Source organism: Sycon ciliatum, chromosome 8 (assembly GCF_964019385.1).
Source record: "Sycon ciliatum chromosome 8, ocSycCili1.1, whole genome shotgun sequence".
In the NCBI taxonomy this organism is placed as follows: domain Eukaryota; kingdom Metazoa; phylum Porifera; class Calcarea; order Leucosolenida; family Sycettidae; genus Sycon; species Sycon ciliatum.
This window is the reverse complement of record NC_088650.1, coordinates 30660550-30685022: the sequence shown is the minus strand read 5'-3', so window position 1 is coordinate 30685022 and position 24473 is coordinate 30660550. Positions and strand designations below refer to the sequence as shown.

Here is a 24473-nt window from a genome sequence, read left to right as displayed (position 1 = left end):
TAGTACTACATTTTGTACATGTAGTAAAAATTAGTTCATGATCTGAGACAGGATCTAGGATGGATAGTCGGATCGCGGACTCGGCAAAAGACCATGATGAAGACGGGCACCGATCGACAACCGCTCCCATAATTATAGCCTAGGCGTAGATCTACGATCGGACGAGTACTTCGAAAAATCGCAAAAAACGCGGAAAAAAACGCGGCCGCGGAATCGCAATTTTCCCCGGGGACAGACACTTCAAATCACGCCTTCATTTTTTTCCTGTATTTATAGTAGAAAATGTTGGCTTCTCGCGCGGCTGCATAGGCTACAAAGTACTGTCTGTAAAAGCCATAATTATAATAACGAAGTGCTAACTCTAACGAGTTCACGAGGAGAAATCTGTCGTTAAAATAGAAGTCGTTATACAGAAATCGATACATACTGTCCTATTGAGCGTTGAAAATGAGTGAGAATCGTTACCTTAATTTGGTACGCGTAAACTACAGTCAACTTCGCTTATAACGACACTCGGCGGGGCATCAAAAAGGTGTCCTTATTCGCGAAGTGTCGTTATACCCGAAGTCTCATTATATGTGTAGCGAATCCCACCGCTGGCACCATTTCTGTAGCGTATCCCACCGCTGGCACCAATTCTGTAACGGGCCGCAGTCTCTCTCTGAGGCAAATGCAGACGGGTCTCAGTGAACACACTGTTAATAATAAATTCTTACTGAACTAAACGGAAGACTACATTGTAAACATTAACTCTGGCTCTAACTCTAAACTGACATTACTGAAGGTTCTAACTGGTATCTCTAACTGGCATTTCTAACTGGCCTTTCTAACTGTAGTTTCTAACTGGCCCTTCTAACTGAACTTCTAACTCTCGTGTAGAGAATTGTGAACAGCAGCTTTTATAGGCAGACAGCATACGTGCTGCAATAGCAATGGTCACGGCAAAGGCTCAGCAGAGAGAAGAAGAAAGGTCAAAGTATGTTGTGTGGGCTACAGTCATTGCACAAGGACTGCCATTTGATTCTATGCAGAAGAAGGAGCTGAATGCAGTGTGGGCAATGGGCGTAAAAGAGGCGGTTGAAAGTGCAGCAAAAGGTCTAGACTAGTATTTCTAAGGTCAATATGAAACATTGAACGCAGTGAGACTAGTTGCTATCCATGTCATGGATCTGCAAGCACGGTACAGAGTTGCAAGTGCGGGGTACGGGTGCGGTGTAACACGCGTGACCAATACATTGAAAGGGATTCACGCTGCAGCTGTGTGATCACCAGCGTGCCAACGCTACATATGTATTACAATGGGATGGGACTTTGCTCTGGGCATGGAAATTCTGTCGCTATTCGCGAATTGTCGTTATATCCGCAGTCGTTATTAGCGAAGTAGTCAATTTTGGGAAATCGTTATAAGTATCTAATATTGACTGAGTACGAGGTCAATATACATTGTAGGAAATAAAAGCCGAGTAAAAGACCGAGGCGAAGCCGAGGTCTTTTACGAGGTTTTTATTTCCTATACTGACCAAGTACGAAGTCAATATTAGATTTATCACGACAAACAGTCCGTATTTCAAATTCCAGAACGATAACATCACGAATCCCGGTTTTACGATTGCACAACCGTTGCACCACCACCTACTCATGCAGTGACAATGCTGCACTAGGCACCGTTCAACTGCGCAACCCCTAAGCAGTCAAATATAAGCAGTCAATATAGCCCTAAGGAGTGAAATATGCAGGAATATTTGACTGCTTAGGTATGGCAAAAATCTATGCGAGTCAATACTAAGGGAGTGATAAAAGCCATTATTCTAACGACGCGGCGCATATTATGCGCCGCATCGTTACTCGACGTTAGAATAATGGCTTTTACAGTAGTACACAAACAAAAGAAGGCATCTAATAATGAAAATCGGGACTGTCAAATGTGTCATCATGGCTTCATGGTCATGACTGTGTCGAGTGTCGACAGACTCGTAATACTAATAGTCATGTACTAGTACAGTAGTAGTAGTAGTACTAGTCAGTGTCATACTCATACTGTCATGACTATACGTACATACATGATTGTAGTCCTGCATTTTTTGTGGAAAGATTTTATGCGATGCACAAAAAGCAGTCGTGGAGTACTTGCGAAAACTCGTCCTTCGCTTGTTGGTGTAGCCGGCTGGGTCTGGGGAGCTAGCGGGCACTTACTGCTGTTGCCAGTGTTGGTTGTGAGATGATCATCTTGCAGCCCTAAACTACTTGTCGACTGGAAGACGAGCGAGTAGTAGTAGCAGTAGGTGGGGAGCAGCCACCGGATCTTCAGCCTGAAACTGGACGGTCAGTCAGTACTGCATTAGCTTGGCTTTGGGTTGTCCGCTCTCCTTACCAGCACAGCAGCGCAGTGCGTGTGTGTGTACGTAGATTTTTGTGTGGTTCAAAGACCGCAGTCTAGGTCGCCTGTGGATGCTCGCTCCTCTTGCCTGACGTTCAGCTCAGCCATTGCCCCGTTGCAACGAAACCAGCGTGGACCTTAGCAGTCTCACAGAGGGAAAGTTTGTCGGCCGAAGTTCCAGCTACCATGTTCGGTTGCATAGGCTTTCGACATGTGGAGCAGATTGACCGACGGCACTCCGGGGTGCAACGCTTCCCCGAAGATGCTTTCCGTCACCATCGCAAGCTGAAGTCCCTACTATTGGACGGGAATAACATCAAACAAGTGCCTAAGGTAGACGTCCTACTATCTATGCTAGATTGCTTATCGAGTTGAAGTGCTCCTCCGTTTCACACATCAATTTTTTCTGGGCAATGCAGTGAGACGCCTGGCGTGACTGTGTGCGTTCACGTCGTTATCACTTATTCGTTACCTATAATAATGTTTTGTTCCGTTTTGTTCATCTGGTACGACCTTGGCCTTGTGGTTGCTGCGATTAGCTTCGTAATACTAATAGGAATTTGTTTTGCAATGGCCTGGGGTCCAGATTACAACGTATCCTCCTATCATGTTTGCGTAGCTTCTCATGGCAGCAAACTATTTTTTTATACGCATAGATTTTCGTTTGTTTGTTGTGCTGGATGTGTAGAACGTGTCGACTCTGTCAAAATTGGAGCGTCTCTCACTCGCCGATAATGAGCTGACTGGAGTGCCGGCGGATATCTTTCGCCTTGGACGTCTGCAAGAGTTGATCATCAAAAGCAATGGTAAGTCAACTGGCTTCGTACAGTATCGCAGCGTCGCCCGGCATGAGTCATCGCGGCGAACCATATTGGACAAAATAACGCTCACTACCCAAAGTTGAAACGCTACGTACCTCGATCTTGGGAAAGAAAGCGAGCGAACCTCCCACAGAGCGTTCTGAGTGCGGCGACATAGCAGGATTGGACGTAGACTACGTGCTGCGGAGACGTACAGTGTTTTCACGATAGTCTGAGTCTGGAAAGACACTACTTCTGCAGCGCTTGTTTTCGTAGAGCCCCCACTCCATTGCGCTATCAGGAGTGTTAAGCTAATAGCACCAGTTATTGTTCTTCGTCCCCGGTCGACATTTCCTGAGCCAATCAAGAATAGGACCACACCACTGTCAGTGACTCACCAGCACGGCAGCAGTAATACACACAGCGCATTGCCACTGGCATTGGACAGAGGCAGAGAGGGCTTTCCTGTGCAAGCAGACAGTTACTGTTCACGTGGGGGCTAGTTCTCAAGTTACAACTACGGTGGCTTGAATCAGACTGATACTGGTAGTGGTCTATTCCAAGATGCTCCAATTGTTTGACACGTCTCCAGTGGCGACTACTAGTATCCTTGCGATATACTAGTACATGCAGATCAGAGTAATCATGCAGCCATGCTCATTACATTGCGTTTCGATTCTTGCCTTCATGTTGTGGAGGAATGAAAAGTGTGCACACGTACACACACGCACATGCACGCGTACGCATACACACACACACACACACACACACACACACACACACGCAACATGTAAGCACACTGCGCACATGTGTGTGTGTGTAGTGTATGTGTAGTGGTGGTGTGTCCGTATGTGTGTGCGTATGTGTGTGTACACCTGTTTCCTGTTTCACACTGTATCATTATGCTCACATGTCACCTTCTAACAAGAGGCAACAGACGTCCAGAATCACATACATCTACACACACGCACACATACGTAGGTATTCACACTCTCTTATACACACACGCCCACACACACACACACACATACACACACATGTTTTGCATTAATCAACGCTTTTGGATGATTGTGTGAGAGCACAACTAAAGAGGTAGGAGCCTAAAAGGCTTCAAATGCACGTGAAAACATTTCGAGAGGAAGGGGAGTGCAAGCCACAGGTGACTCCGTTTGCGTGTTATCAGACGGTAGCATTCAAGTCAGAGTATGGAGTTCTTGCGATTACATCATCAGCGATGCACTAGCCACTCACGCTGTTCACATAGCACCCGTAGCGGTTCGGCTGACTTGCACTGTATTATTATAGCGCCCATAAGCAGTTTCGCTGACTCAAAACCATGACATCATTCGCATTCAGCACGAGTGCAATGCCACATTGTCAGTCGTACAGTAGCTGCTGTGGATACTTCCAATCTGATGCCGCGAATGGCGTGTAGAAGACGAATATGTCACTGCTGCTCATCAGTTCTAGCCATATGCAGAGTTTGTATAGTCTGGTGCATGCACACATGCTCCTCACCTTTCAGCATAGCAGATTGTTGAGGACATCAGCTCACTGCATTACTGGTCTATATTATCAACATGGAATACATACCCTGTGGAACCCTGGTGATCTCGTGTATGCTAACAGAACATCTGTCAGTGTCATGCATAACATTTCCACTGATCGTGCACTTATGGAGCTTTGTCATCTCTTTTATCTTCTTCCCGTTCATCAGGCATCAAGGAAATCCCGGCCGATATCAAGACCAACACGTCGTTACTGATTCTCGATATCAGCTCCAACGCCATCAACAGGTAGCCAGTCATTGTATCTTTTGAACTATGCTAAGTATCCTTTATAGCAACGAGAAAAAGATGAACTGCACACTCATTCTAAACACACATCCATACATGTCTGGCGGAGTGCCTTGATGTGTGTTTGGAATGAGTGCACAGTTCATTCTTTTCATTGCTATAATTAAACTGTTGTCTCCACGTAGGTTATTTCTAAGTGTCCTTGTTAAAGGGGAAGTTCACCCTAAAATCAAAACTTCACAACCTGTAGCGAACGATGCACTGATTCCAATGGTGAAAGTCCCACGTTGATTGGAGCAACCGTTCTGGAGTTATAGCATCTTCAAGTTTTGGCAAAATTCTGTGACATCATGATGTCATAATTTGCCCATCCCTGTGACGTCACAGAGATAAACTTTGTATGGGAATAGATGGGGAATAGCCAATTTCTGTCGTTTTTCGTTGCTGCAACAAGCTTTCTGGGGCATATTTTCCAGTTTAGATATCAGTAAGGTATTATATCCCATATCAAATTTTGAAAAATCAGTTTATCTCAATGACGTCATAAGTTATGATGTCATCATGACATCATCGAATTTAGTCTAAACTTCCAGATGCTATAACTCCAGAACGGTTGCTCAGATCAACCTCGGACTTTCGCTATTGGAATCATCGGATTTTTCACTACAAGTTCTGAAATTTTGATTTTAGGGTGAACTTCCCCTTTTTAAGGCTATTGCAATTGCTAGCTGAATCGTGGTTACCGCACGCTAAAGGGCGAGTAACAAGTGCCAGTGGCTCATGGTGGGATTCAAGGTGCCAGAATCTCAGCGGTGAATCGCTTCTCAGGAATCCTTTGTGAGCTGGCTTGCCTATCCCTGGGTCACTAGATCTATGGACAGCCGCTACAATGCAGGATCGTAGCGATGGCAGTTTGCAAGGTAGTTCCCGTCTACTTGGAAGTACCGGGACTCTACATCCCTGGTAACGTTATCAGCCCACAGGAGCATGCGTATGATACTGTTTTGAGGCAAAAATAGAACGGTAAGACACTACTGGAGACCGGTAGACACTACTGGAGACCGGTAGACACGACTGGAGACCGGTAGACACGACTGGTTTCCAGGCATACTGTAAACCTATAGGCGTATGCCACTGAGTTCTACATGTCTTGACGTGGAGTCGGCGCCTGCCATTCCCCCTACCTACCCACTGAGTTCTACATGTCTTGACGTGGAGTCGGCGCCTGCCATTCCCCCTACCCACTGAGTTCTACATGTCTTGACGTGGAGTCGGCGCCTGCCATTCCCCCTACCTACCCAGCTGAGGTCTTAGCCAAAAACAAATGCGGCAGATCCTGAGTAGGTGTTCATGTGTGCATGGTTGTGTCTTGTGCACCTCTCGACTGTGTGTGCCAGTGTTCCGGACAGCATTGTGGAGTTCACTCACCTGACATCGCTGTGCATGAACGACTGTTCTCTGCAACGACTGCCGCAAGAGCTGTCTGGGTAAGTTGCATTCTCTCGCACGCTTTTACGTCCGCACGCTCTGGGTACATGCATATGCTCCCTGTTTGATAGACCAGTGCATCATTGACAACACAGCTTGGTTGCTTGGAAGTGAATATAACCAATCACCGTTACGCACATGTATACCTACTTGAGCTTAACCCTTTCACTGCCAGCTGACCACTCAAGGTGACAAGGCGCTCCCTGCCAGGCTGTCAGCTGAGCTGTACACCCCCTCCCTGCCAGGCACTTTTTACCTCCAGCTCGAAAAATCGAAAGGCCTACTTTTCCTGGATTTTTTGGTACTTTCTGTACGGAATATCGCTTTCCAAAGTATACATCGTAGGTAGACAACTCACAAAGGAAGCCATTGCCGTCGAAAAAAATCGCAAAATCCGAAGTACAAACGTGCTGCGCGATCTAGCGCCAGCCGCTGTGCAAAAAATGCGTGTCATGTCATGCGAAAGTGCGCCGTGCGCCGCATGCGCTACATACACTATGTACACGATCGGCCCGGACACTCGCGAAGTAAAGTTAGTTAGTTGTTGTTTTGGAGAGAGAAGCAGATCCTTTTTGCGTTCGCAGGGATTAAAAGATATGCCAGTGGACAGGAGAGCTACAACACTGGAAGCAGAAGAGATGGCTTGCGGAATCTTCTCTATCTTCGTGGCAACAGGACTTCAGTTGCGAGAGACTTTCGTCCTGTCGTTGCGGACGAAATTCTTGTTGCTGCCACCAGAAAACTCGGAGAACGAAACGATCGTAAGTCGTTTGCTGAAGCGGATCGTGTCGGTGAACGGCTGCGGAATGTTCTGCCGCCATGGTGGTCGTTTGTTCTCCTAATTAGCAGCAGTCCAAATACTTTTCAACTTTGGAGAGTGAAGCGCTTCCCTGTTCCGTTGACAAGCGCGGCGTTCGCGGGTGTAATTCACTTTCGCATCAGCTTGCAGTAGATCGTCAGGTATTGAGCCAGAGGTAGGTGTCGTTGTAGAAAGAATATAATTATGTTGTAGCTGACATACCTGTAGTGCCTCTTGACCGTGCTGGTCGCCATTGTAACGTGGTAGTTCTTAGAAAATTTTAGTTCTGGACCCAGTGACCGCCGCCAGCACTGTTTCCGTCAAGTTTGCAGTGAATGCGTCCGCGAGGAATCTACCGTCTGGTTGTCTCTACCCGTGACTCCAACCGCCTATCGCAACGGATAGCCGCCTGGAGTCTTGGGTAATAGCTAGGCATCAAGTCTGAACCAAATTCCATGCTCCGTGCAATGAAAGTTGACGGGAAAGAGGAAAATACTCGCACCGACTCAGCGAGGTGGAAGTGCGTGAGAACCGGTTTCTTCCTCGCCGATCGGCTAAAAATCGGATGCGCATTTTCAACGACGCTGGTTCGATTTTTTTCAAATGGCAACCCATACTTCTGGAAGCGTATTTCGATGGGTATGGACATCTTCCAGGGCCCAGTGGCTGTCTACCACGGCTAAACATCTCCAATATTCGAAAATAGAGGCACAAACTGGGTGAGGTCTGCCTGTCGACGGAAGTCGACAACAGCACTGGGGACTGCATGTTTACTCGTCGACGCAAGTCGACAATGGCACTCGGAGTGCATGAATGCGCTGTCGACTGCAGTCGACAGCGGCAGTGAAAGGGTTAAAACGTTTCCAGTTGATACTTTTTCGTAGGAATTTGCTTGGAAGTACTTTGGTTGGCATTATTTTTGAAGGATAGTGCCTTGCATTCCAGGCATGTTCTGCTTAGTGGGGCCTCACTTGTCATGCCTGGATTCTCCTCGAGTGGCCGTCTGTATGTATGAAAGCTAGTATAGCTAGCTACAGTCTGTTATTGTGAAGTCTTTCCAAGTCTCACTACCACCAACCATACTAACTGCTTAGCTGCCCTAGAAATAAAATCTTCGACATGTGTACTTTAGTACAATCCGGCAACATTCCCGGGTGCCATCGGATTTATACTGCATGCTTTTCGTGATTTTCGGATGGGGCGAAGGTTTTCTCCGGTCCTGACAACTGGCTTGTGTTATCAGTGTTGTACCAGAATTGATCCTTCAGGGTGGACTCGCCCATTTAGTAATGCTAAAGCAGATGATACTGAGCACAACCCCCTCCCCTCCCGTTCCTCTTCCACGATATTGTGCCAGTACAAGTAGCTGCTGTGGTCATCATTTCCATTGACTGAATGCAGTACAATTCCGTAGATTCAACTACTATTGTGGATGTATGATGTGCCTCATTTCTGGTATCTGGTGTTATCCTGCTCCCCTCTGACTGCAGGTTGAAGTGTCTTCAGATTCTGGAAGCACGTGACAACCACCTCAAGTACCTACCCCAGTAGGTGACACAAATCATTTGCAGCTAGCCGTAGTAATAATATGTCTGGTCTGGTGATCAGTCCTACCTTTCCTCTTTCAACTGCATTAGGAGCTAGTGATAATGACGTGACACCACCCCCCCCCCCCCCCCCCCCCACACACACACACACAAACACGACCTCGAGATCCAATGCATCCGGGGACGAGCTGGTCTGCAGATTGCATGCTTGAGGCTGCACTGCATGGATCAAGACGTGGCAATACCCTCTATGGCTTGGAAGGTCATTGGCCCCAATTTTTCTTCAAGTCCTATAATTATAGTCTTTTCAATCTGCATTCGGGACATGGTGCCACCCCCTACGTTCTGGGGAGAGGGCCATCGGTCCCAATTATTCCAATTCCTATGGTCTTCTCAATCTACATCCGGGACGTGGTGCCACCCCTCTGCCCTGGGAAAGGCGAGGGGTCATTGGCCCCCGGCATCCATTCCAAGTCCTAGTCTTTTCAATTTGCATTCGGCACATGGTGCCACCCCCTACGTCCTGGGGAGAGTGTAATTGGTCCCAATTGTTCCAACTCCCTCGGTGTTTTCACTCTGCATTTTGGGACGTGATGCCACCCCCTATAACCTGGGGAGAGGCACCATTGGCCCCGACTGTACCAAGTTAGGGCGTGTTCAGACTACCGTGAACCTCGGCAAACCGTGAATGCCGATAAATCGTGAAGGACATTCACACTACCGATAACAAACTAACGTTAATGTCGTCTCGGAAGGTTGAGAACGAACTGCCTCTTCTATCCTCGCCACGCCACACCTCAAAACGAACTAGTCAGTGGTTTTTCTCTAGAGCTAGAGAGAGAGCTTTTCATAGTTTACTTCAAGCGGCGACGGAAGAGCTCATAATGGAGAACTAACACTGACAAGGAATGACTGACGACTGTCAACAAACGTCTGACTCTGACAACGAACGACTGACAACTGACGACGAACGTCGGACAACTGACGACGACATGGCAAAAGGAAAACATGATATCAGAAATTGGTGCCCTCGTCAGCACAAAAGGTGGTGTACTCAGCGCAAAAAGGTGCACGTGTCAACAACAAAGCAGCGCAGCAGCATGTACGTGTCGTCTCGGAAGGTTGCGAACGAACTGCCTCTTCTATCCTCGCCACGCCACACCTCAAAACGAACTAGTCAGTGGTTTTTCTCTAGAGCTAGAGAGAGAGCTTTTCATAGTTTACTTCAAGCGGCGACGGAAGAACTCATAATGGAGAACTAACACTGACAACGAATGACTGACGACTGTCAACAAACGTCTGACTCTGACAACGAACGACTGACAACTGACGACGACCGTCGGACAACTGACTCTGACAACGAACGTCTGACAACTGACGACGACAGTCGGACAACTGACGACGAACGTCTGACAACTGACGACGACATGGCAAAAGGAAAACATGATATCAGAAATTGGTGCCCTCGTCAGCACAAAAGGTGGTGTACTCAGCACAAAAAGGTGCACGTGTCAACAACAAAGCAGCGCAGCAGCATGTACGGGTCAGCAACAAAGCAGCGCAGCAGCATGTACGGGTCAGCAGCACAGAGACACAAATACAGCAGCAGCTACGACGAAGAGACAACACGTGCAGCCACATGTACACACAGAGACACAAATACAGCAGCAGCTACGACGAAGAGATAACACGTGCAGGCGCAGGTACAACACTATCCCCTACCAAAAAAAGACATCCACTCCTGTGGATGGAAGCAAAAGTGAAGTGTATAAAAAACGGAAGAAGACAGACCGGAGAAGAAGACAGAAAGACAGGGGAAATGAAATATGAAGCAACATAAACAGGCGACAATAAAACACAAAAGAGGTGGGCCACAACTGTTGAACGCATGACGAGTAGGCCAGGAGGGTTAACACCAGTCGGGAGCCCCGCAAAACTGTGCACCAATCAACGGAACCTGCAAGCAACAGATTTTGCAGAGGACCCCGGCTGGCGAGCTGTTCGACCTGTGTTTGTCCCTTTGGATCTTTTATTCTTAGAACAGCACCAACCTAGTACGCCACCCATCCACCAGTCATGACAAAACAAAAGTACAAATGCATGAGAAAACAGGTTATGCCGACGGACCCAGCGACGCTTCCAGGAGCGGCGAGACCAACAGCACGCACCGGCCGAGAAGAAGACTGGGGCAGCAAGACGCACACTGGCCGGCTGTCCGAAAACCGATGGCGCTACAGAAACTCCGAGAATCACAGGACACACACAGAAAGAGAGAAGGACTGACGCAAACATCTCAGCCATCACCAAAAATCAGAAAAGCACACGAAGGAAGGGAAGAACAGCCAGGAAGAACACGTCGATTGAAACAGGAGCAATTAATCAGTGAGGACACCATTGAGGACACACAAACAAATCGGTTACCAATACGCAAAAGATAATGAAGAAAAACCACAGGGCGCTACCCTGAATAACCACAGGTCGCTACCCTGAATAACCACAGGTCTCTAACCTGAAAAAACCGCAGGGATTGAACCTGAAAACCCACAGGGATTGAACCTGAAAACCCACAGGGATCGAACCTGAATAACACGGAACTTATAGTAGGCACTTCAGTCACGTGACATGACCTGTCAAAAAGTGCTAACGCTGAATCGCGTACATGCGCGGCACCAAGGAAAGGCGCATGCATAGATCGATCTGTAGCTGCACGGAAGCTGCGCAGGGCCTTCTCGTGTGGCGCAGCATGTAGCTGAGGCCCTCAGCTTTCGTTTGAGCCCACATACGTCATGATGCGGCAATTTTTTGAACTCACGTACAGTTCGAGTAAAATCGGCAAGGATTTTTCGGGCATTTCACTTGGTTGCACGCATTTGCCATGTAGCTCATCGTCTTCAGCGTCGTATTTCCTTTCGGAATCAGTTGTCCTCGTTCGTCCAACACTTTGCGCATTGCTGCGCAAGGAGAAATAATGCGAGGTGTTATTGGAAGCGAACCGCGACAGGCGTCCTCCCGGCAATAGTCCTTGTTCGTCGGAGCCCATGCGCATGGCTGCGCAAGAAGAAATATGCCAGGTGTTATTGGAGTCGCATCGGAGCAGTCGTCCTCTCCTGCAGGCGACGAGTAGGACAGTATATACTTCGGCGACTGGACCAAGAGAGCTGACATCAAAACGGCCTGCTCGGAACAAATCGTCACCTGATCAGCAGGTGGCTTCCAGCGACCAAGAAAAGCATTGACGGTGATATTATACCAAGAATCCAGCACACACTCTATGCACAAAATCTCACATGCTGGAGTTGCTGAAGTTTCAGTAGTCCCAAAAATTTACGGACGATGTTCTATTGTAATAGTTTGTCATTTCTTTCCGTCAAATACCCGGTAAATTCTAGTTTGCTCAGTCTTCGGCTCATTGTTCTTCCGTATTCGTCACCACGTCAATACTGTACATGTAGCAACAATGTGTTCTGGCACTGAATTATTGTAGTTACTTTATCTTACCTCAAAGTCTCATCTTATGCTTTTCCGAAGGCTTCTCTGCACTGTTTTCATGCTGTTGCGATGGAGTTGCTATGCTGTTGCTATGGAGTTGCCATGGTGACCACACCCGATATCTTCGTCGGAGCTGCCGGACGGATGAAAAATCCGAAGTATTTCCAAACCATGCTGTTTCTGCATTCATCTGATTATTTTGACCTGCTTCCAGCGAGCCTGGTATTTTGCCACTATAGACACTGAAGCAAGTTCTGCCAATTTCTGATATGCTGCTGGTGCCGTCGATATACTGAAAATGCCGTTATTCAATTCTCCGACTTTGGGTGGCTATATCTCTGTGCCAAGTTATTCTTTTTGCTTCAAATTTTCTGTGGAGTCTTCCTAAACCTATCTGAATCGGATACAAAAAAGAAATACGCGTATTTCTCGTTTTGAAAAAATCGCCTGAAGTGCCTACTTATAGTACATCCGCTCGCAAAACCAAAAAACTGAAGAAAAGAAACTGTCAGGGACCGATTGGGACGCACAAGGGCCAACCAGCAACACCAGGAAACCATAACACCCGCAAGGCAAACCGATACAAAAAAACGCAGGATTCCTGCAGACCACTAAGCAGACCGTGGCTCACCATGATCAGACGCCCACCCAGACGAACTAGAGAAACCCACATGCCGAAACACAATTATTACAAAACCACACGCTCACAAAAAAAATTCAACCTGGATCAAGAACGAGAATCCTACATGAAGTTCACACCTCCCACCAAACCGGAAGCCAACAGCTTTCCTACTTTGTTGACAGTGCATGACCGAGCCTGACAACGCTCTACACCATGTACACCTGGTACACAGAACATGGAGAAACTACTACTAAAACGGTAAAAACACGAAACAAAACAATATGGATCGACTACATACGAGGCAGCACCTCGAGAACGTTCAGGTGGACATCTAAACAAATCACGCGACACAGTCACACTATCGGAGCAGTCCGACGGCAACTCCGTGACAAGCACAAGTGCACAACACAAGACGAGATCAAAGCTACCCATGCTGAATGCACGACGAACATGCAAACACAAGTTCCAGATTCGAACGAGTAGCGCACGAACAGAAGTTTGAAATTTTCATACACAACAGTACAGTACAGGGTAGTCAGAGCGACACAACTAACACAACGGGGCGAACTTCCAACGAGCATGCAAGACTACACTACGAGTACACACTCGAACACAAGAGAACAAGGTTCCACGGAATTCCTGCCGGGACCCGCGTACCCGAGTCACCCGACGCAAAACAATTATTTGAAAATTCGAAATCGAATACAAGGTACGGCAACACATTACGCAGAGCAGACAATTACAAAGGCATGCTCACCTGAGTAGGAGCTCCGAGGATCTTGGAAAGGGTTGAACAGACGCAGCAAAGCGGAGCCATGGCGAGAACGCGAAGAGGAAAACGAAAAGCACCGGCCGGAGAGCGACGAGCTTCAGGGTCGTGGGTTCGATTAGTTGGGCGCCAAATGTCGTCTCGGAAGGTTGCGAACGAACTGCCTCTTCTATCCTCGCCACGCCACACCTCAAAACGAACTAGTCAGTGGTTTTTCTCTAGAGCTAGAGAGAGAGCTTTTCATAGTTTACTTCAAGCGGCGACGGAAGAACTCATAATGGAGAACTAACACTGACAACGAATGACTGACGACTGTCAACAAACGTCTGACTCTGACAACGAACGACTGACAACTGACGACGACCGTCGGACAACTGACTCTGACAACGAACGTCTGACAACTGACGACGACAGTCGGACAACTGACGACGAACGTCTGACAACTGACGACGACATGGCAAAAGGAAAACATGATATCAGAAATTGGTGCCCTCGTCAGCACAAAAGGTGGTGTACTCAGCACAAAAAGGTGCACGTGTCAACAACAAAGCAGCGCAGCAGCATGTACGGGTCAGCAACAAAGCAGCGCAGCAGCATGTACGGGTCAGCAGCACAGAGACACAAATACAGCAGCAGCTACGACGAAGAGACAACACGTGCAGCCACATGTACACACAGAGCCACAAATACAGCAGCAGCTACGACGAAGAGATAACACGTGCAGGCGCAGGTACAACATACGGGTCAGCAACAAAGCAGCGCAGCAGCATGTACGGGTCAGCAGCACAGAGACACAAATACAGCAGCAGCTACGACGAAGAGATAACACGTGCAGGCGCAGGTACAACATTACCGTGAAGTTTTCAGCTCTCACCGCGGCACTGACAAGGGATTTTCCCTTTTTTCCCTGCGCGCATGCATCCTGAGCACTTTTTTACTGCCGGTAAAAGTTTACTGCCGCGGCAGTAAAACTTTCCCACCGGTAACGTGCCAGTAACGTCACGTGATCAAATCACCTTGGCGACTTTCCCAATCGGTCACTTTTTATCGGTAGTCTGAACGCGCCCTTAGATTCTCACAGGTACATGCGTTTCCGTGTACCGGTATTATTATTATTATTAATACTTCTTTCCAGAGAATTAGTATTGGTAGTACTCGGTGGGGTTTTGTTGTACATTTTACTGCTATTCTTAAGTACTGTGGCTAACTGTTAGTGGATGTTTTTTTGTGTCTTGCATTTGTAGGACTATTTCGCAGCTGAAACAACTGAGGAAGTTGGATGTCGGCTGCAATGACATCACAGACTTGGTGAGTCTGAGTGCATGGCCAGGTTGCTGTAAAAGCGGGGGGGGGGGGGGGGGGGGGGTGCACACACACTTATACTTGCTGCTGTGACGGTGCTGATGCCACACACTACTTGCTGTGGCTGTGCTGCGTCCTCCCCGGCCTCTTCAACACCAATTTCAGTCTAGGGAAATGCCTAAGACTGACATTGGCTGACACTGATATTGCAACCATGAAGTAGAAAGAATCGAAAGATTTCTCCTTTCACATTAACTCATTCCACAACTCCCTGATACTTTCTAGCCAATATTGTCGTCAATTCCTCTTCACGTACGTCATTTAGATTTCTCGTTAGCCATCCTGATCTCTCGTGGATCTGTTGAGACCATCAATGTCATCAAAGAGCAACGAATCCACCATTGACCTGTGAATAAATCCCATTGTCCTTGTGTAATCATGTGTGTGGGTGTGTGTGTGTGGGTGTGTGTGTGTGTGTGCGTGTGTGTGTGTGTGTGCGTGTGTGTGCGCGCGCGCGCGTGTGTGTGGGTGTGTGGAAAAATGAAAAATAGAGATTCATTGGCCAGAAAAATCCACTTCAATCAGCTGTGTGGTGGATACCAGGCTAAAAATTAGTGGTGGTCAATTCATCAGCATTGCAAGCTGTTGAATAGTGTAATCCCAGCACAAGTTGCTATTTCTAACATAGCTGTTCCCTATCATCGCTTCGGCGATGGGCAGGCCTGAGGTGTGTGTGACCATGTTCCGTTCCGCTGGTGATCTTTATGCAGCCGGAGGGCATTGGCAATCTCACTCTACTGGAGGAGCTATGGGTTGATACGAATGACATGGAGTCATTGCCTGTTGTAAGTACTCTGTGCAATACTTACGTCATACCCTTCTAGCCGAATGTACACACACATGCACACATGCACACACATGCACATGCATCCACACACACACACATACACACACACACGCACACACACACACACACACACACACACACACACACACACACCTGGTCCTGGTCCTGGTAAACACTGCCATTACAGTCACGTGTCCCCTCGCGGGGCCGACAACATGGAAACGACGCGCGACGGCAGAAAATCGGCAGTCTGCCGAGAGATCAGGGACCATGTTCAATCGGCACAACGAGAGAGCCACCTTCGGCAGCTATGGATTTGGAATCCACGAGTAGAGCGGCAGCACCGACCACAGGCCCCACAGTGGGCCTTGCAGCTTGAGAGGGCGAGCCGCACACGCGGCGGCGGAGGAGTCACCGGAGCAGCAATGGTAGACACCGCCGCCCGGCACGGAGCCCGAGACGATGTCGCGGGGAGCATCCGGGAGTTGGGGCACTTGTGGACCGCCAAACCTCCGGCACTGCGGAACCAACGCTCGCAGGAAGAACTTTGTCGACTACCTCTCTGTTCTGATACAGGTTTGCAGCGCTCATCGAGGCATTTATGACAAGGCAAACCACTCCTGGAGAAGAGACGGCCACTCTCGGCACAAGGTATCCGCAGGGGCTCACAAACGGGTTCGGGCGGGGGCAGAACATTGCAAACGGCCCGCCATTCCCCTCTATCCTGAGCCAAGTCATACCATTCGTCGATGCCCAATGCCGCCAGATCCTTACGCGCAGCATCGCGCCACCTTTTCCTCGGGCCGCACATTGGACGGACAGGATGTAGGGTGCCAAACAGTAGTTGACGCGGGGCACGCTCCTGATGCATTCGCACAACATGCCCAAGCCACTCCATGCGGCGCGATATCAGCAGGCTGGGGATGTCACGGGGCTGACGCGAATTCCACCGCTCCAAAACATCAACCCTGGTCAGTCGTTCGTCCTAGACATTCCGCTTGCTGATACCCATCACGGAACGGATGCAGCGCAGATGGAAAGAGCACACACACACACACACACACACACACACACACACACACACACACACACACACACACACACACACACACACACACACACACACACACACACACACACACACACACACACACACACACACACACACACACACACACACACACACACATGAAATACCTGTATAATAACAGAGTTGTTCCCGATGTAAAGAGGAACACCGTATTGCTGCTTCATGGCTCCTTTATGACTTCCACTTGAACTGAGCAAGAACTGGATGAAGTTGCTTATTAAGACAGTCTCGTGTCTAAATAGTGAATAGACATGCTGTTTTTGACATCAGAGTCTGTGCTTCTCCCATTCTTGACTGGCCATGACTACACTGAAACGTCACAGTGGTGCAAACGAAAGCCCTATGTTGTACACAGTTGTACTCCTTGCAGGCTGCGCCCAGGCTTCGTAGGCATCTTATACCTAGCTTGTTTTCCTGTGCTGAAAGAACTGTTGCACATTTTATCCACCTTTCTGCTTCAGGAAATCGGTGCACTGGAACAACTCAAGGTTGCGGACTTTTCCGAGAATCACCTGGAGTCTCTTCCGTCAGATCTGCGTGGCCTTCTGAGCTTGCAAGATCTCCTCTTGTCGACCAACACATTGCTGACGCTGCCTGACTCGATTGGTAAGCCTTGTGATGCTTGACGGTGTTGCTGCATGCAGCCACTGTATGTCTTGGCCTGATCAAGTGGTTTGCTCCTATTACACAGGTGTCCTTGAGATTCACCTGCATGCTGTGGTGATCTGTGGTGATGGAGTCCTGCATGCTGTGGTGATGGAGTCCTGCATGCTGTGGTGATCTGTAATGGCGGATTCCCGCATGCTGTGGTTATCTGTGATGGTGGATTGCTGCATGCTGTGTTATCTATGGTTATGAATTGCTGCATGCTCTGGTGACCTGTGGTGGTGGATTCACGACGTGCAGTGACGTCACCACGGCTCCCCATTGAATAAGCATGATGGCAGGAGTGTGCATGCCTACTGCCCCCTTGCTTCTCCAGCCATCCGTGACTCGCTACCGCGTTGTAGCTATGAGGGCGGCTCACCGTGCTGCCTGGAATAATGTTCACCCGAAGCTTGGCAAAGTACATTCGACTCCACTTATAACGAATTCGCATATAGCGAATTGTGTGATATAGCGAACCATTGTCCATATCCCTGTTTGAACCCATACAGAATTGACCATTTATAGCGAACGGGTTTCGTTTATAACAAAGAAAATCCTGTAGGGCCGCATCTAAACCGATTGCACTCATCCTGTCATGGGCCACTGGCCAGTCATGACTCGCTGCTTGTATAGTGTGAGTGCATTTCTGGTATAGCGAACTTCGGCTACAAAGAACTAATTCTCCTGCACAATGGTGTTCGTTATATCGCGAGGAGTCGACTGCACTCTGTTACTTACTTTGTTTGCATGCTTGGCGCTTTATCACTGACGTGTGTCTTCCATGTCTGTTGTGTGTCTTCCATGTCTGTTGTGTGTCTTCCATGTCTGTTGTGTGTCTTCCATGTCTGTTGTGTGTCTTCCATGTCTGTTGTGTGTCTTCCATGTCTGTTGTGTGTCTTCCATGTCTGTTGTGTGTCTTCCATGTCTGTTGTGTGTCTTCCATGTCTGTTGTGTGTCTTCCATGTCTGTTGTGTGGTGATTTTAGGCTCTCTGAAGAGCCTGACACAGCTGAAATGTGAAAATAATCACCTGACGCAACTACCGGATACAATCGGAAAGTGAGTGCCGGTCTTCATGGGGACTTGTGGTAACGTGTCTTTATCGGGGTAGCTGCAAGCTTTTGTGCTTTTCGCCACAATTTCATTTCCAAGTAGTGATAGTATGTAGCATTGCCTGCTTAGGAGAAGTGATCACTTGGTTACCGGTTGTGTATTCAGTGTAACGGTATCTACCTGTAGTGGGGATGCAGTAATTTGGCCTATGATGGACAATTGCCTGGGATCCTCTGTCGATCGGCAACACCGCACACACCTGGCACATGTACAGTGGAAGATACAACCACCTTCGGTCTTTAAGTGGCTATCTTTGATTGGAAATGCGCTTGCATGGGTAGCCTGTTTATCCTCGAATAACCTGTACTAACAGGTTGCATCGTTCAACATTGTCATTGTGTTCTCTCCCTCTCCCTCTCCCTTCTCTCTCTCTCTCTCTCTCTCTCTCTTCTCTCTCTCTCTCTCTCTCTCTCTCTCTCTCTCTCTCTCTCTCTCTCTCTGTCTCTCTCTCTCTCTCTCTCTCTCTCTCTCTCTCTCTCTCTCCCTATGTCATTGTGCCACACAGCTTGGCGACTTTGAGAGAGCTGTTCCTCACCGACAACATGCTAGAGGTGGGTTACTGCTTGCCACTACACACTGGATTTGATTGGTTGGTGGAATATCCGCTAAGGGAAGCAGATGGTTTTTATGAATAGTTCCATGTTGCCTAGAATGCATAGTGCTTTGTAGAAGGCCGAGGCTTCAATCCATATGTGAAACTTACCCAGTGCATGGTGTTGTGTCGTATGTGAAACTTACCCTTTGCATGGTGTTGTGTCGTATGTGAAACTTACCCAGTGCATGGTGTTGTGTCATATGTGAAACTTACCCAGTGAATGGTGTTGTGTATGTACATGTATTCCTCAGAGTCTTCCTAGTTCACTGGGCAAGCTGAAATCTCTCTCAACGCTGTACGTGGATCGTAATCACCTCGTCAGTGTTCCGCCAGAGGTAAGTTGGTAGTGTGTATGTGTGTGTGTGTGTGTGTGTGTGTGTGTGTGTGTGTGTGTGTGTGTGTGTGTGTGTGTGTGTGTGTGTGTGTGTGTCCCATATGGTGCAGTTGTATGTGCAGCGATTTCCAATCGAGAGGTTGCGGGTTCGATTCTCGACGATTACGGTCACACACGTCTTTCTTCTCTTTCATTCTCCTGGGTGGTTACCAACAGCTAGTGCACGCCAGAGTATGTGGTGTGATGTGTGTGCTGGAAAAAATCAAAAAAGACCAAAAAGTAGGGATTCACCGGCCAGAAAAAGACACTTCATAGCTGTGTGGTGTAGACCAGGCTGGAAAGTGGCGGTCAATTCTTCAGCCTTGCAAACTGTTGAATGGTGCAATCCCAGCACTATATTCTTAACAGAACAGCACAGATTAATCACCGGGCCACTGTTTACCGTGACAATCACCATATGTCTTTGTGTTTCACAATCATTAGGACAAACAGTTGCAATTTCATAACTCTGAGTTTTACAATTTGAATCGATCATCAGACGTTACGTGATAGCGTAGGTCCCTATCCTGACAGTACTGCTATTATACCATTAGTGTGGAAAGTTCAGCGTAACAATTGTCGTCCTTGTTTTTCTGGTGTCTGTGCGCGTGGTGGTGTTGCAAAGCTCTGCTTGTGCAAGTCGTTGTCCATCCTGAGCTTCCGCCAGAACAGCATCACCCGCATTCCGCCAGACTATGGGATGATGGCGAGCTTGAAGGTTGTCGATCTCTGCAATAACAAGTAAGAGACCGCCCGTGGAAATACGAGGAAACCACCCTTTGTGATTGAACTGACAGGACGTCCGTGCTACGGCATGCTATCTCGCGTCCACCTGCAGTCTGTCACCAAGCGTATGCTCTCTAGCTGGTCATTAAAATCTGGATATGCCGGCGTGTGAATAAGGCAGTGCTCGACTCCATTCAGGCTTGCATTTGTGTGTCAAAGTTGTTGAAAACTGCAGTGTTTCAGTCAAGCTCTTTCCTGTATTGTGTGATTGTGTTGTGTGATTGTGTGTTATGTGATTGTGTGTTATGTGATGGTGTGTTCTGTGATTGTGTTCAGGCTAGAGAACCTGCCCTACAGCTTTCTACAACTGGAATTGAAGGCTTTGTGGCTATCTGATAACCAGGTACAGTGCATACCAATGATGTCGGGTTTGCTCGGTGTCAATGTGCCACTGTTAGTGCTTCTTAGCACAGGTCACGTGATAATAACCGCGGTTACACCCAATTCCGGCCTAGTCTTGGTTGCTATGCCATGCGCACATGAGTAGCTAAGCTACAGTGCTGCTCGATGAAATCTGATCGCGTGAGTCACGTTTGCGCCATGGACTATTTCACAGCCCAGTGTTTGCGGGTGTAGGGCTGCGCAACGCCCGGCGTGTACTAGAGTGACTCGATCAGATTTGATTGATCAGTGCTGTAGCATGGTTGCATGACTTGTGCTGGTTAAACTCAATCCTAGCCGAGTCTTGTTTGCTATGCCATCCCGTACACCAGTAGCTAGAATGGATACACGTGCTGGTCTTGCTCTTGTATGCCTGCGTATATCAGTAGCTGAGCCAGAATGTATGCATGTGCTGGTTGTGCTTGTCACTGTGTGCCACCTGCAGTCCAAGCCACTGATAGATCTTCAGGAGGATAGCGACCCAGTCACCAAGGAAGCACTTCTGACATGTGTCCTGCTGCCACAGGCTATCGGCCAGTCACAGAGCCTTGGTAAGGGATTCGATTTTTTTCTTTTAGTTGGAATTGTTAGCTCAGCGCGTTCATTCCCATTCTTCATCATTTGTGAGAACTTGACCAGGTCTAGTGAGAAGGCATTCCCCTGCCTGTTATTCTGGTGAAGTAAAATATAATAACAAGAACAAGAACAAGAAGAAGAGCAGCAGCAACAACTCTTATTGGCAATGGTGCCATCGTGAGAATAAAGAATTCAATTTTTTTTAACAACAACAACAACAAGAGCAGCAACAAAAACAAGACCAGCAACAGTGGCAACAAGACCTCTGCGTGTCCAATGGCCAGTGCAATACACACTGGCCGGTGCACCCGTGTCTAGAGACCGGTGTCTATGTATCCTTAGGTTAGACAGGTGTCCAAGATCCGCAGGCTGCGTATAGTGCTCAGAGTGCAGAGCTAGCAGTACGGCCGGCACACAGAATCAGCACAACCAAGTCTCTTCGCTACTGCCGTGTGGCTGTTGTGTTTCAAGACCAGTGGTTACAGACACACAGGCCATGCTCCAACCTCCACGGAAACAGTTTGCTACAAACACCACCTGCTAAGAAGACTGGGTTTCTATATATGCAGCTACACACCACTTGGACTCTTCAGTTTAATGATCAGGATGTCAAGACTTCACAGAATGACAGAGGTCGCCCTATGACACGCAGCAGGACCCTAGTCCTTGTAGACCGGTCCTTTTTTCATGGCGTGTACGTACGGCTGTGTGCCAGCCGGCGCGTACCTAACACAAGATATAAATGCACAGTCCCTGAATGCCCTGAATGCCCTGAATGCCCACGCTTTACTGAGAAGTGAGAGGATCTACTACATGAACAGAATTGTCAAAAAATTAAACAAACAAACGAAACACCTGCTTGTTCTTCTGTCTGAGTATTCCTCTCTTTGCTTTCGGCAAATTGAGCCCTCTACGGGCGGTGGATGAACTTCACATGGATACAGTCTACGTCTTTGCTCTTTGCTGATTGTTCTTTGCTGATTGCTCTTTGCTGATTGCTCTTTGCTTTTCAGAGAATCTATTGCAAGTGGGCACGGCTGGTTCATCACTGATGGATCCCGATGCCACGTCACGAGCCAGCCAGGTCACTGGCAGCTCTCACGATAGGAATACGCGTGTTGCCTTTGCCCCGGAAACCCTGGAACGCACGGGAGAAACCGAGTCCGAGGTAGGGTTTTTCGTCGCTGCTCACACGCCGAACGAAAATGTGATACCGGTAATAGTGCTGATGGAAATGGCCAGTGGTGAACTACTGACAGAAGTACTGTTCTGGACATGGAAATCCGGTCGCACGTCTAGCGGCCCCAGAGCGCTGGCCATGCAGCCGTGGATAAGCGGTACACACATAGGCGCTCCAGGGCGCTGGTCGCCTCGGATCAACATGTGCACTGCACGCAGCGTTCTGTACGCGCTGAGGGCGCCGGCCCCGGTCAATCGACTGGATTTCCATGTCCGCTACAGTACATGCACATGTGTCCAAGTATCCTTAGACTGCGTCGAGTGCTCAACGTCCGGTAGACATAGCTAGAAATACAACAACCACACAACAACCAATGGCAAAACCAAGTCTCTTTTCTGCTGCTGCTCAGTGTTTTGCGCTAATAATCACTCATCAGACAGCATCATTGATAATAATACTAACCTTGCATACGTACCACCAAAGGTTTGAAGAACAGATGACAAAAGTACATAGTACAGCCTCATGTACTCATGGTATGGAGTGTAATTCTTCACTGATGAATTTCTCTCTGAATGGCTGATGTAAACTGCAGGGCAACATTTGATTAGCTTTGCCAACGCTTTCCTAAAAATGAACAAATGAAGCGCTAAAAGAGTTCAGAGATTCACGGAGAGGAAATGCGGAGTGCTGACCGGCGAATTCATGCCCATGGTAACTGATGAGGGAGGACATATCACCATGGTTACTGATACGCTGATAGTCCTATGTGACTGCCTTGCACTAGAATAACCAGTTGACTTGCTCATTGCCCACCACTGCACAAGAACCCCCACCCTCATGCTCATTTGATGCTCACATGGTGCTCCTTTGATGCTCACATAATGCTCACTTGATGCTTGTGTGGTGCTCACGAGCACGCTAATGCTATGACTGTATCCAATAACATCTGATGTTCAGAATCAGGTGAAGCTGCAGCGCCATCCCACGCCGTTTGCCAAAGACATGCGAGCCAAGGCTAAGAAACTGCGTAGCATTGACGGCCGGAAATCACCAGAAGGCAGTAAGCGATCCAGCACGGGAAGTCTTGTTCCGTCCGAGGCAGCCGCGACGCCTCCAATCGCCAGGGCCGAGGAGGACACCACTACCAAGACTGAGTCGGTGAGTTGGAGTTCACTTTTTCCGTCAGCACCTCAACCTAGTTCCTGTCATGCTGCCGATGACGGGTGAGCAGGTGAATAGTTTCTTCGACCACGTATTGCGGCTTTGCTGATATACAGCGATCAGGTTTGATGCACATCCCAGCTAGCGGTGATGGTAATACAGTGCTGTATTTCATGGCTACATTGTATGACACACATGTACCAGCATTCTTGTATCATGTGTCCAACACTGGTATTGGGTTAATTGCGCTTCTGGCAAGTGCAAACAGACCCCGTCAATCCCAACCGGTCGGTCAGGAAGGCGAAGCAAAGAACTGAAAAACTGAACATGTGAAGCCGGGCTAATGTGAATGCGAGGAGCGACTCTCATTGAAAGGACACCCCTTCTTCCCGATCTACTTCAGTAACTGTTTGTGATGAATCCAGCATGGGTGCTTAAATGAGCCCACGTCACTAGGTGCACACTCTAATCTTGCACTACCGGCCCTGAAAACTCTTCGTTCCTATGTGTCACCACTGGGGACAGCTAATTGATTGGTGAAGTGGTAATGATCTAGGACACTAATGAATTGGTCCTTGCACAGAGGCAATATGCATAACTGAATCTGCTAAGAGTACCCAATGCCTGTTATGGTCAGGATGCAGTATACAAGATGTACCCAGAGGAAAGTAAGGGCTTTAGAGCAACTTCATCTTGAATAAACACACTGGGAAGAATTCGAATGATTTGTTGTTG

General features: G+C 48.1%; 1 protein-coding gene across 2 annotated transcripts in view; it reads left to right on the top strand.

Moving 5' to 3' along the window:
* Window positions 1-2142: 2142 nt before the first annotated feature.
* The window catches only part of LOC135822689 (leucine-rich repeat-containing protein 1-like), a 35154-nt gene continuing 12823 nt past the window's right edge, over window positions 2143-24473 (top strand). Inside the window, exons 1-16 of one of the 2 annotated variants that reach the window (XM_065335506.1) lie at window positions 2143-2710; window positions 3066-3183; window positions 4895-4973; window positions 6371-6460; window positions 8751-8807; window positions 14932-14995; window positions 15760-15834; window positions 17388-17532; window positions 18560-18632; window positions 19192-19237; window positions 19533-19616; window positions 20280-20395; window positions 20717-20783; window positions 21267-21372; window positions 22411-22565; window positions 23535-23735. In XM_065335506.1, the coding sequence (XP_065191578.1) occupies window positions 2564-2710; window positions 3066-3183; window positions 4895-4973; window positions 6371-6460; window positions 8751-8807; window positions 14932-14995; window positions 15760-15834; window positions 17388-17532; window positions 18560-18632; window positions 19192-19237; window positions 19533-19616; window positions 20280-20395; window positions 20717-20783; window positions 21267-21372; window positions 22411-22565; window positions 23535-23735 (1623 nt within the window). In that variant the 5' untranslated portion in view covers window positions 2143-2563. The remainder of the gene's footprint in view (window positions 2711-3065; window positions 3184-4894; window positions 4974-6370; window positions 6461-8750; window positions 8808-14931; window positions 14996-15759; window positions 15835-17387; window positions 17533-18559; window positions 18633-19191; window positions 19238-19532; window positions 19617-20279; window positions 20396-20716; window positions 20784-21266; window positions 21373-22410; window positions 22566-23534; window positions 23736-24473) is intronic. The other variant, XM_065335509.1, reaches the window with a different exon arrangement.